The sequence below is a fragment of the Accipiter gentilis genome, chromosome 12 (genome assembly GCF_929443795.1).
Source record: "Accipiter gentilis chromosome 12, bAccGen1.1, whole genome shotgun sequence".
NCBI lineage: Eukaryota > Metazoa > Chordata > Aves > Accipitriformes > Accipitridae > Astur > Astur gentilis.
The window spans coordinates 12,642,615-12,656,227 of NC_064891.1; the positions used below are offsets into that span (position 1 = coordinate 12,642,615).

The window sequence follows — 13,613 nt, forward strand, 5'->3', positions numbered from 1 at the left end:
ACCAGCAATTTCAAAGTAACAGTTTTTCCTTCCTAAAACAAATGACAGCCTGAGACTAAGGAAGGATGCTATTTAGTAACATCTTGCTTATCACCAATGAAATCTTCATATCATGCCACATATTATCTATGTATAAGAGTAGAAAGAAATATCTATAGAAATTGAATGGAATAAGCATTGGCATGACTGTCACTTCAGGCCTTCAGAAGAAAAAGGCAATCTTAAAACAACATACAATTTTTACAAGGCACAGAACTTAAAATACCTGAGAAGTAAAATAGTGGTGAATCAAAACAAAAAACTTCAAGTCAGCAAAATGCTGGTGTCACATCTGCTAGCTCCATAAGAAAGGAAAAAAAAAACCAAGAAAAAAGAGAGAGAGAGAAAAAAAATAAAGCATAGGACAAAAATTCCCCAAAGACCCCAAGCCTTTAAGTACCTTTTTTGTGTTAATGACTCCATGAGTTCAAACATGCTCCTATTCTAATGTTGGATAATTACTGTTATGGTAATCAAAACATCATTTAGTGAATCCAGCATATCATGTTGAAAATAATGTAAAATAATATTGTAAGCAGATAATTTAACTTGACATATAAACACTTGCTCTCATTCATAGAAATGAAAATTTTTCCACAACACGTTTAGTATATAACACTGCAACCAAATGGAAAAACTTCAGTTTAGAAGAGAAGTCTACACAAACTCATGCCAAAACATACATAAAATGTTCCCCCACATCTGTTATTTAATAAAATTTCATGTGCCTATTAGCTGTCATAACTCGTCATTCAGAATCTGTACAAACACATGTCAACACGCACACTCCAACCAGAAGGAACAAGGCTTTCCAAGGGCTGATCATGACCAATGCCTGCATCTCCCCCATCATTTTAACACACTGAGTAATCAGCTTCATTATGGGTCAGTTCCTTATCATATACCTAAAATTTCATCACCTTGTAAGTATTTTTAATATGGCAGTTGAGTCGGTCACACAGGGATACAAGTCAAGCGCTCCTGATACATCTCGTCTGGTGGGCAGACTGGCCAGCACTGATGCAGGACAAACATGGCCAGGTCACACTGGTCTTTCTGCTGGATGAGGGAAAACATCCCCTTAAACTGCTGAGAAGTTTTGACAGAAAATCACTTTATGCTTGTTTCCCCAAGCCACTGTGAGAGAGGAAATCGTGGGGCAGAAACCACAAGTGTAGTTCATTACTGCTGTTACAGGTTTGGGTATTCACATAAGTGCCTGGTCCAGTATGAAAAGAAAGTTACTCTCTGTATATGAATTGCTCCTCTTGCAATGTGCATAATAATTCCAATATTCCCAAACCCTGAGCAGTCCCTACAAGAAAAGGAAGGAAAAAAGAAAAGGCCTTTCACAAATGCAGTAGCCCTTACTGAGAAACTGGTCCACTCACTACTGATACTCAAAAATATCAAAGAAAGCTAAATAGAAAGAATCAGATGGAAAATAAAATATGTAACAAAGACTGGGAAATGCCAGAACATTCTTTAAAAGGCCAGAGGAAGAACTAGGAGTGCTGATACCCAGTTTCAGCAAAGCTCAAGGAAGGAAAAACGCCTGTTATGAGTACTATGATTGATTTTAACTAAAATAACTCACCCCCTCAAACTTGTCTGGGTCACTACAGAAAGCGTATCCTTTGGGGGTGTTTGAGTCTGACAATGCTAATTCAAATAGATGACAGCACCTGCATTTGGGAAACATACATCATTACAAGAAAATCAAGAGGAAAATCAACTGTACAGGCATTTTATATGTATTTTGAAAGATAAAAATTCTCCATCATATAATACAAGGAATACCCCACACTTCATGTGATTAGCATCTGTGTGAGTCAAGGTTTACAGTCTTGTGCCCAAGCCAGCCAAACATTAAAAACCCATGACTACACAGGGAAAAAAAAGATAGCCCTGCAAACTCTATTTTCCTACTGTGAATGGGTGGTGTTGAATCATCAGCTTGGGCCAGATAATGCTTGCACAAGTTGTCAGATAATGAGTTAAGCGCCACAAATGGAAGGCACAAACCTTCGTGGTAAGTTGGGGAAAACACTGGAAATGAATGAAACGGGGGTTTGTTGCCTCCCACACCAACGACACAGAAGCTTGTCTGTTTTGAGGATTCACAACATCTTTGAGTGCAGGGTACTCTGCCCATAGCACTGGTCACCTGCTGAGAGCTCGCATTGAATTAGGTTACATTATAATTGGATTTTCCGAAGGCACCGCATTAGCATTTTCCATGATCTCACCCTTATTAGCCAAATCACTAATCAGGAGTTGTGCGGTTATATTGTTTGCTGGTTAAACTATCTGCTGCTACAGTGTCTGTAAGCCAGCTCCAAATTCATGCAGAGATAAAAACTCGTCTCTCTCTAACAGAGACTCGGGAGTTTATTCTGTAGCTAAAGTTGCAGTCAAACTCTAATTTTCAATAGTTCATGAAAAAGCAATTTCTCTGCAGAGGCTGGTTTGCTCAGTGCTTTGCTCATGTTCTTCCTGAGTCTGTATTAGGAGTGTCATTTCTTTGATCCATGTAGGCAAAAGCAGCATCATTGTAAAATATAACAGCAGAAAAGTCCTTTCCCATGGACCGTTCCCCATTGTGTCCAAAATCAAATGCTGAACATGTTTAATCCTGCAAGGTTATTATTTTAATGCACAGGCCTTTGTATATTGATGGGAATGGAAATACCTGTTCTAAAAGCAGAAATGACACAGGCAGGCGGTCTCGTAACTGATGAGACTGTCTTTGTACAGCTCAAAAAGCTGTTTGCGTGGGAACTTAAAACTCACATTAACTGCTTCTGAGCTATAAGGAAAGCACACAGGACATCTCATGGGGCCTTATGGTGCGAAAATCTCAATTCCTTCTTTCAGGTGGGATCCCAGCAGGTTCATGTACCTGTCTCCCAACAGCTGCCCTCTTAAAAGCCTGAAGGGAAGAGACAAGCCTGCAAGTAGATTATCAAGTAATGTTTGCTGAACACCACAATTTTCTGAAAAAAATTCACGGTCCAAATACAATTTCATTTTAAAAGCCAGGATTTATTCTCAGATTAGAGGTTAACACAATGATGTTCAGATTCATTACAAGAATCACTTGGAAATATAAAGCCATTTTCATGTAGAAGTTAAACCCATTAAATATTTCTACTAAAGTTCTTCTGATACAAGTAAGTACACACAGAAAAAAACTGTGATTACATTTTTCATATAATTCTGGAGCCAAAACAAAAGGAGAGCTGGCCTTGACTCAAAAAGGGGAGTAGGCACCTTCTACCTGGCCTGGCATCAGTGGTACCCTGCTTACAATTAACACAAATTTGTTACAACAGCAAAGCAGATTTCCTTTTTAACAAACAACCAAGAAAAAGAGTACAGAGTTCAAGATGGTATATCAACAAATCATTCCCTGGAATCAAATAAAAAAGACTATAATTCTCAAACAAAAAAAAAATCACAACACTACCGGGCTTATAAGCTCTTGAATTCAAACCAGATGTGACTGTCTCTGAATCCCCAGCAATAGCTGCATCTTTTCTCATAAGGCTTTTTAACAGATTCTCATAGGCAGCACAAACAGCATCTTCAGAACAAAGGGCAATAACGCTTCCCAGCAGAGTTTAACTGGATCCTGAGGATCACTAGCCTGTATGATCTGCTTTTCTATTGTCCTTGCAGCTATTTCACCAGGCATAAATAACATGCACTGAGGAGATAAGGAGCTAGGGGAAAAAACCCCCAGAATGAAACAGAATAATGAAGTTGCAAAAGTAGCTTGCAGCATTTGGTCTACGATTCTACAGGTTATAGGCTGTCAGCGATGGGCTCCCTTCTCCGAGGATGAGTCTGCAAAAGTATATCAATAGGAATTATTTTGACATTGAGAAATACAACTTGCTTATGATTAATTTCCTTCTATTTTGTAACACATACACCACCACCACCCCTGGAGCCAATACTGTACATCGTTACAAGCCTGTAATCAATCCAACACAAATGACAGTGTGAAGAAACAAAAGAGGTTAGGGGTACCATACAGCACACTAGTAGCCTCTCTCTCTCTCGACTTCCATCTAGTCCTGATTGCAGATATGGAGCAAACAGTAGGGTCTAGTAACTTAAAGCCCCCATGTAAAATCTTTCTAGACCTCTAAAAAGAACAGCTGACATTCAGCAGTGCTCATAGGTATACATTAGCACTAGGTGCACCCAAGAGAGTAGGTAAGTATGGCAGAGGGAAGAATTAGATAGTAGTACCTACAGCTAAGTAGGTGTCTGTGGTTCAAAGATGTGTTTGATAGTAACACACTCGAGCTAGGAAAACAAAATAAAATTGAAGAAAGGAAATACACTACTGCTGGTGTAACACATGCTTCCTTCCTGAAGTTTCAAAAGATTCTGGAAATGCTGTAGCACATCACTAGTAGCACACACGCAAGTGCACACGGTATTTTGCTTACAAGAGAAACATTGAGTGAAATATTTCCAGCAGGGTTTTGAATTTGCCTAGGAGAATTGCACTGCAGCTGCTACACAGTAACCCCATCATTCACTTCCAAACCCACAGTGCTGATGATATCCAAATGTACGTGAAAGAAAACTTGATCCAAAAGGTCCACATTTGTAGCAAGCGGCAGTACCGTGAATCATCAATTTTGGTGACACGTTTTCCTTGTAGGTAGTATCAGAGCTAAAATTCATGTTATTTGTTCACAAAAGCCAGGAAGAAGGACAATTAGAAAACTGGTTCTTTGTGCTAGATAGATAATTAAAGATATTTGTGTGTTTATTTCATTTAATGCAAATAGTCCCCTATTTGGGGGGGGTGGTGTCCACAAAGACGGTGGAACAAAACACTTCTAACAAGAAATGTGTTTCCAAGCTTCACATCAAATGTTGGTATTCATATAACAACACAATTTGGAAAAAAAAAAAAGAAAAAAAAAAAAGAGAGGACTTGGATATTCAAACACCTCAGGCAGCTATACAGTGGGGATGTAATTAAATTTTTTTTGTTCCTTCCCAGTCCCGAGTCCCACTGGGACACAATGAGGTCACCCTGCTTATGCCAAGATGCTTTTGGCTCCTAAAGTTCTTGCCCAGCTAGTGCAAACGAGCAGATACCACAGCATTGCAGGCACGGTCTGCCACAGAAGAAAGGCAAACATGATATAACATGTCGTTCTCAACAAAGTGTCTCTCACCTAGGATGGCATTAACCATTCAGAAAAAAACTTTTGGATATTTCACAGTATGAGCAGGCTTCAGAGCCCAGCACTGAGTACTTTTACATTTAACACACATACAACAGGCAAAAGAAGATGGACTCCATGTAATGAGAGTAGGTAGCGCTTGGCTGCTACTTTATCAAGCAAATGGCATGGAATGAATTTTTACATTGCTTCCTTAGATGATCAATGAGGAACTAAGGATGTTTCCAGACAGCAGATGGATGCTTCATCAAGTCACCAGGAAAGAGAATGATTTAATCAAAAAAGCCACCACGTCACCTATCACCAGAAAACCACCATTGACATCCCCTTTCAGGCAAGTTCCCTTAAATGCCTTGATTCTTCCCTATGTTTCATTTTCAAAGGAAAAAAAAAAAAAGCCAGTGTGTGTGAAGCCATTTAAAATCTAAGGGGTACTGAATGACAAACCCCGATACATTGTTTCATGGAAATAAAATTATCAAATCATGCAGCTGCTGAAATTATATATCTTGCTCCTCTTCACATGAGACTTTTCTGCCCAGTACTCTGAAAAACTACAACACATTCTGTAGTATTTAGCTCAAGTGGGCTTTTAAAAGCAATACCTTTCTAAAAAAGGCAACTTCTCATGTTCTGGAGTTAGAAATTAAAGGTGTGCTAATGGCCTTTTTGTCACATTGCAGTAGCAGAAATCAAGCTGTATCAGTAAAAATCCTGAAAATAATCACATTTTCATTCCCAGTGGGGATGGCAAGCTGCTAATTAAATCTGTCTTGACTAGTTGGGAGCACTGATAATCTCTAATGTAATGTATGCACTGAGGACAGGCTAATACCAAAAATATTTAGGGTCCGGGATTTTTTCCAGGAAAATTAAGATGTCAGTTAATTGACTTTTTTTCTGTCTGGTTTTCATTGAAGACCTCCACAAATCCATTTTTCAGTTCCCCCCCCAATCCCTACAGATGTCATTATTTTCAGTGGAAAAAACCACACTTCTCCCTCCTCTTCTTCAAAATAGCTGTAATTATAACAACATTAGCAGCCAAGTAGGTACCTTGAGGGCAAAAATCTGGAAAGCAGCAGAGTGTGGAAGGGAACAAGAGATGATATTATAATGAAAGTAAGCGGACACATCACGCTTCTTCATGTGCTCATTTGGGCATCCTTAGGGCTCTGCAGGTTGATTTCTGCTTTCCCTAGGCATGCCAAGATGAGGTGGTGACCAGCTGCTCTTCCCTCTCCCACAAGCCTCCAGAGCTTCACCCTTGAACTGAGGTGTAGGTGAAGGGCTACGTTTTGGCTTCTCCCTATGCCTGGCATAACCGGATCCAAAATAAAAATGTACAGTTTAGGTCAAAGAAATCCGGTAGTTGTATCTGATGTTCTGAAGGGGTAACCGGGGTTCTTAAATACATGTACTGAGAATCTTTCTGCCAAGAAAACAAATACAGTAGGATTAATTTTGGAAGTGAAAAAGGCAATACATGCCAGCAGTTGTGGCATGCGAAAGGGTTCTTGCTCTGAGGAGGCTTTGAGCAATAAACCTCTTTTCCAGAGAATTTTTCATTAAAAAACTGGGTTCAGGGAAAATCTCCAAAATCAATCTTTTTTCCAACTGTCTTTTCAATTTTGCACAGTTGGATAAGGAAGTCAACACTGCTTGCCAAATAAAGTGACATTAAGTACACTTGCTGGAAATCTTTCTGCCTTGCTCCTTAAAATGAAAAAAAAAAACCCAACAAAAAAAACCCCCAACCAACAAAACTGCCCAAACCCACAACCAAGAACAAAAAGATCAGAAACCTGTTCCAGGAACATCAACTGACAGAGCATGGAGAGACTTAGGGGCTAATGTCTCTCTAAAGGCAGGGTTGCTGGTCAAACAAGGCTAAGGTGGAAAAATTTAAGCACAGTTTAGGACGAGGCTTTCTGCACAGCAAAGTACCTTGGGAGCGACCAGCCCAGAGGCAGGCAGGAAGCGTTATTCTCTTGTAAATATATTGCCGGTGCAGTGAGACAACATCTCATCTCATCATCTTCCTTAATCCCTACCTTCCTCACATTGCCTACCTTTCCACATTGCCCTTCTCTCTTTATTGTGACCTTCAAGGAAATACCTTTGCTTTTTTGGCAGCCTGATGATTTCCCTTAATCCTGCTTTGCAGACAGGTGGTCGCCCTGTGAGTACTACCTGAGTGGTCTTTCCCTGGCAGCCTGATCTCCATTGCAGCCCACCTACGGAGCACGGCTGGGCACAAAACGTTCCTATCCATCTCTTCGCCCTGACTGCTTTCAGCTGGAGTATTTCATGTTTGGGAAGATATGGAGAAGAAATACTTATGTTCACAGACAAGCTGAACTCTGGTATGAGTTATCTGAGTTTTTAAGCAGTTTAACAAGAGGTGCAACATGAAACTTTCTGGATACAAATGGGAAGAAAATACTAGTAAAATCAGACCAATAAACCTGAATACAGCCCACACCCTCCTATTTACAAACCGCCTGTTGAATACTTCTGGATTCAGTTCAGATCTCAGTGGTGGTGTGGAAAACTGAACTCTTGAGATTGCAGCATGAAAGAGCAGGAGGAGAGGAACCAGGTTAAACCCTCACCTTCTTGTGGCCATGCAGACATACAGGTGGCAGGCAACTGCATCCTGCAGCGCAGCCTGGCATGAAAGCCACCCCAAACCATGGGCATGCCTTTAGTACCTGTTGCACTGCGACCGTGCAAGGGTGTGGAATACATCAACTCACTAAACATATCATCAAGGATAGCGTTTTTTTCCCATCCTTTTGGGAAAATTATATTTTATGTGGTTAGTAATTCTTCACTGTCCAATGCAACCCCTGGCAAGTCAAAGTTGTCTCCATACTTACCAGTGGAGAGGCTGTGTTTTTTTAACCTATGAAGCCTACTAAAACCGTTTCTAGGGTCCCAAAGCCAGAGTGGCCTGAATGGTTCTTTGTTAACTTTTAAGTAAACTCCCTAAAGCCAGAGACATATCTTTAAAAACAAGTTAAGTGGCTTTATGGAGCCAGGGGGGATCATCAACTTCTGGTTAAAGAAGGCAATTCAACAATAACTGTGGGCAACTGTGGACAAATAAAAAAAAAAATAAAAAAATTGATAAAATAATTTAAATCTTGGCTACTGAATCAAAAATATAAAGAAAGGCCAAGTCTTATCCACAGAATCCCTTTCTGGATGCCAGAATGTCTACATACAGCTAGTACTTTTTATTTTACTTACTCAGGCACACAGAGAAGTAAAAATGTTAAGTAAATGCAATCAAACACACATACTAGGATTGCTAGCTGTGTTTGGTCACCTGCACTTATTCATACACACACATGCCTATCATCACATTTCCATGCCCTACATGAACCAAGGCAGGGATAAGATACTCAAGCATGCTGTTGCATCACACTCTGAACTCTTCGTTCAAGGGCATGCTGATGTGATTTCAAGGCTGAGGACTGGTCTCTCAAGCCACAGCAGCCAGCCTGTGGCAACTCTGCAAGTAACTGTCTGTTTCTACAGAGCAACTTCAGCCTTGTGCACCACAAGGGCTACAAGACCCTTCTCTTCATCCAGATTCTTATCTGGTCCATAGATACTTAGCTGTAAAAGAGAAAGGTAGGTCACTAAAACAAACTTAAGCTCTTTTCAGTAGGATTAAATCCTTAAATGGCCCCTAGATAGTCCAGCTGCAAAATACAGAGAGACACAGATTACTTCACCAACAAGAAGTGTACGGTAGCTCTGAGGTGTTTTAGTCAAAGAACTGAGGAAGGCTCAAGCACATTGCTCAACCTCACTTAACTGACAAATTTCTTGGGAAAGAGGGAGCTGATGTAGCCCTGATTAACTAACAAGTGGCGTTCATTACTCCAAACTCTGAAGAGGCACATAAGGTTTTTGCATAAAGCCATACTTCATAGCTGTAATCTTAGCAGATCCCCTTAGCTTTACTCTCTTCATAAAGCTAAATTGCAAGGATTTCATTTAGATAATTACCATTATCTTTGCTACTGTGGAACATCTCTTGTTCATTCTCATTTTGGAAAGAAAGGCTTAATGGAAAAAAGAACAGGTTTTTTTGAGTTTGGTTATGGTTTGGGTTTTTTTTTCTCATTTTGCCTCCCTATTCTTCTCATCCTTCCCATATTCTGACGAAGTTATTTCCGGGCTAATTAGAAAGGCCTCAAATCAAAAAGTGCCAGATCCAAGCCATCATGCTACCATGAATATTGCTGGAGGCAATATTACTCCTCAGACTTGTGCCTAAGTGATCTTCTGCCAACTACCAAAACATAGATCTGTGGGGAAAATAACAGACTGGAGTAGAAACTTTGGAAAATAGGATCAAAAAGGATTGATCAAATTTCTGTAGCCAATTTAAAAAAAAAAATTAACAAATATTTCAGTGATTATCCTATTTCTGTAGATACAGGCAAAGATGTGTATCTTACAGAAAAAAAAGAGAGACAAACTAGGCTTCATAGAGGCAGCAGTCATTTAAGATAGCCTTCTTTGAATAGGGGAGCAGCTAAGAAAAGTGGTGCCAGTCAGAAGAAAAAATACAGATATGGTTACACGAGATGCAGAAAACATGAGATTATGGCTGGTTACAGAAGGACCTGGAGAAGCTAAGTCAAATGCCAAAGCACACTGGGTGCAGATAACTTCCTCACAAAGGAGGGGAGAGAGGGAGGAAAACACAATCTAGGTACAACTGTACAAAACTGCAGAAAAAATTAATAATTCCTCCTCAGTGACAATATGCTTTTGCAGTCCTGATGACATTATAGCAATCTAGTTAGAGTTGATGTAGAGACTCTCATAGATTTCAGATATCTTTAAAACAGGCTTTTTTTTTAAAAAAAAAAACAGTTTCCTGATTCAATTCACTTGTGTTCAGTTCTAAAGTTACAACCTGTGACCTGTATTTTTTAATTATTCCTTCAGAAAAAATACCCAGTGTCAAAGGAAAATTTGTTCAGTTAAGGAAAACTTAAGGGTTTTCCCTAGAAACATCAATCTACTGAAATAGCATTCCTAAAGGAAACTGCCTCACACCTAAAAGTTGCTGTACTGCTGTTTTGTTTTTCTATAATGAAGCCCTATCTCAGAAGAGAAAAGATTTATTGGTCAGTTTATCACCTAATGAGGAAATGAAAGATGAGAACTGAGACTCGGGAATGCTGCTGCACATACTAGCTCATTTAAACTCACCATTGTAATTCTCACTCCTACAAAACAGAACAAAGAAATTGAAACATCAAGAATCCTTTCATCATGTATTCTTGGAGTTTCTATCTTTGAAACCTTTCTCAAAATACTTAAATGCAGATTTAATATAGGTGACTATATATTATACATAAACCCAGGCTAGTGCCTTTTAACTGATAGTAGAAGTTGGACTTCTCTGTGATCAATGGATAATAAAATAATCTTTGTTTTATCAGCAAAGATAAAAACAATAAGAGCCCCAGAGATGTTAAAGCAGACATCCTACACAGAGCTGTAATGGGACTCATGAGAATTCCTCTTTATGGGGACTGAAAAAAAAAGGGAAGGGAAAAGTCTTCAAGTGTCCCACTCACTGTCCCATTGAGAAGGAGGTATTTGGATGTTCTGGACAAGGAACAGTAATAAGAAGGACAGAGCATGGATTTTTAAAAAAGTTTTTTCAGGGAGCCAGAAGTCCAGTCATATAATCAGGCAGAGTAAAAGAAGAATTCTCTTTCTTCAGATCCCCTACATGTACTGCCCTGGACCACAGCTGCAGTTGGTGGCCGGACTTGTTTCATTCACTGTTATAAACATCCTCCCTGTATTCTCTAGTGCAATAAATCACTTTGAGTTTAAGTGGGAGGAACTACAAAATTAATCTCCTGTCCTCTCTTGCAGTCACAGCACTACTTTCCCTACAACCACATCAGAACCCTCCAAACAGTTGCCATGTAATTATGGCAAGCTCATCCTCCATTTCAGTGAGCTACGTTCCCACCCTACCCTCTCTTCTGTGCAAATGTGGACAACAATAAATAATGGAATAGTTCCTCTGTAACCATCATCTTCTTCTAGATGTTACAAAACAGCATTTGGTGATGAGTCCCTGCCACCCCGTATGGTACCCACTCACACTGTGAAATGGTAGATACATGAAGCACAAACACTCCTGCAGTGTACACCAGCAAACTTTGCTGGTCCCCCTGCAGCACAGGATGATCTATCATGCATCTGAGATGGTATCTCTACAAAAAGGACACAAGACATGAGAACAGAGCAAAACACAAAACTTTAGGTGCCGTAATTCTCAACCACTTTTGAGAGAAAAGGGGTGGTTTAGGGGAGTTTCTGAAGGAAAAATCCGGAGGGGCAGATTCCCACCCAGAACAATGTCCCTTCTTCCTTGTGCTCTCTGGCATCCATCTTTTGAGTGGTCTGAAACAAGTACTTTGAAACACCCAGGAACTTGGCATGATTTCAAATCCAGGTATGAATATTAAATACTCCTCCTGGTTTCCAAAAGATAGTTTGCACCAACACTTTGGCAACTACTTCACTTTGTCCATTTACATGGTTTTATTTTCAGACCTGCCACCTTGAACTATCAGAGCAGATCAAGAACAGCAATGGGCATTTTGCCTTTAAGGTGAAACAACATCCTAAAGCCTGTACTTCGTTACCAAGGTCTTCTAAAATCTGGCCCGTCTTGGCCCCTAGGTTCGGCACACCATTAAATTTTATCTTAGTTGGAGCAACAGAAGCTCTAAGGACAACTCTGAGGATATCTTTTCTTTAGGACTGTTACTAGGCATTTAATGAGGCAAGTGTGTGATCCTATAATGTGTAATAGAGACATCTTACAAGTTGCAATGAAGCTGAAAGCCGTAATGTAGATGGTATTACATTAGAAACCTCACCTGTGTTGCACATACACCAACCTCAGCTCTCTGAGGCAAAGCTGTCACATAAGCACTCAACAGATAAATAGGAAAGTTTACTCTACATCCCTCAAAGGCCCCCATTTTAAAAAGTATATTATGCTCTGTACAGCTGTTGTCTTACCATTTGCCTTGTGCTGCACATCTGGCGGAAACTGGTCAGGAACATACCACTGATAGTCTGGCTGCACAGAACAATAAAACATTATTACAGCAATATGGACTTCATAGACACTTCAAACAAAAGAATAGTGACATGATAAAAATATAATTGTGCTGTGAAGTTTTTTATTAGTTATATGAAAGTAGTTTACAAAAAAAATCTTATATTTAGCTTTATATTTCCACTGATCGAGTCTTTCAGCTTGCTTCCTTTTTTATGACGTGGTTTAGATGCTGCACTCATTAGAAATATTGGTGAAAACCTTTCTAGATCCCACAAATCAAAAGAAACATTAACAGAAACAACTCAGATTTTAAAAGGACTAAGGAATAAAGTGCACTAGAAGATACTAGCAGGCATCATGTTCTCTGTACTAAAGAACCCCAGAAAAACCTGGTACACATCGATCTGACAGGTGAAGCTGTTCCACTTTGAATACATGTAACATCTGTAATATGTTTTTGTGTGACAGGAATAACCCATTTAATAAAGTTCTCTCCCCTCCTCCCTTCCCCACAGGTTAGTATTAGTGTTACTATAACATTAGCTGTTACCAAATTACTTCTTGAAAATACTGTGGGACGGGAAAAATTCCCATCTTTCTTATAAGATGAAGTATTAGGAAGGTTATGTCCCATGCAAACATAGTTTTGTCCAGGGAAATCCTGGAAGAAATAAATAGTGCATTATAGTTTATACCACACACTGTGGTAAATGAGTAGCAAATTACCACTAGAGAAAACAATTTTGGGACCAGACGTCTCAGTTGAAGCTGTATTAAGCTGTCTACCTGGTTCAAGTAGTACATGCAAGCTTGTCAAATTCCAGGTAATTACTACTTCAAATTAGTTAAACTCAGAAAATAATTCTTGTTTTGCAGAAATTACTCTGACAAAATCCTGAATAGTCCCAAGGAGACTCTTACAGATTTCAACTTGTAGAGAAGACATTTCATAGACTTCTAAAGAAGTTTTGCCTCAATTAAAATAGCAGGATGAAGCTGTAGATACAGAAAATAGATGTAACTTTTCTGTGTGCTGTCATTTGTAGTTACATAGCAGTAATCACTCTCATACACTGTCAGGAAAAAAGGAGCTATCCTATCTTCACTTAATTATACCATCCACAGAAATTATTAATTAATTCTGTGTTTGTGGGCAAACAAAATAGGCTTTGATAGAAAGCAAGACTCTGCTTTGCGTTAAGCACAGGTAGTTTTTCCACTGATGGCTCAAA

General features: G+C 39.4%; 1 protein-coding gene across 1 annotated transcript in view; it reads right to left on the minus strand.

Annotated features, from left to right (window-relative positions):
• Positions 1–3,215: 3,215 nt before the first annotated feature.
• Positions 3,216–13,613, minus strand: part of TNIP3 (TNFAIP3 interacting protein 3) — a 67,071-nt gene continuing 56,673 nt past the window's right edge. The window contains exons 12-13 of the mRNA XM_049815572.1: positions 12,339–12,399; positions 3,216–3,888 (exon numbers count right to left, since the gene is read on the minus strand). Of these exons, the coding sequence (XP_049671529.1) occupies positions 3,847–3,888; positions 12,339–12,399 (103 nt within the window). The 3' untranslated portion in view covers positions 3,216–3,846. The remainder of the gene's footprint in view (positions 3,889–12,338; positions 12,400–13,613) is intronic.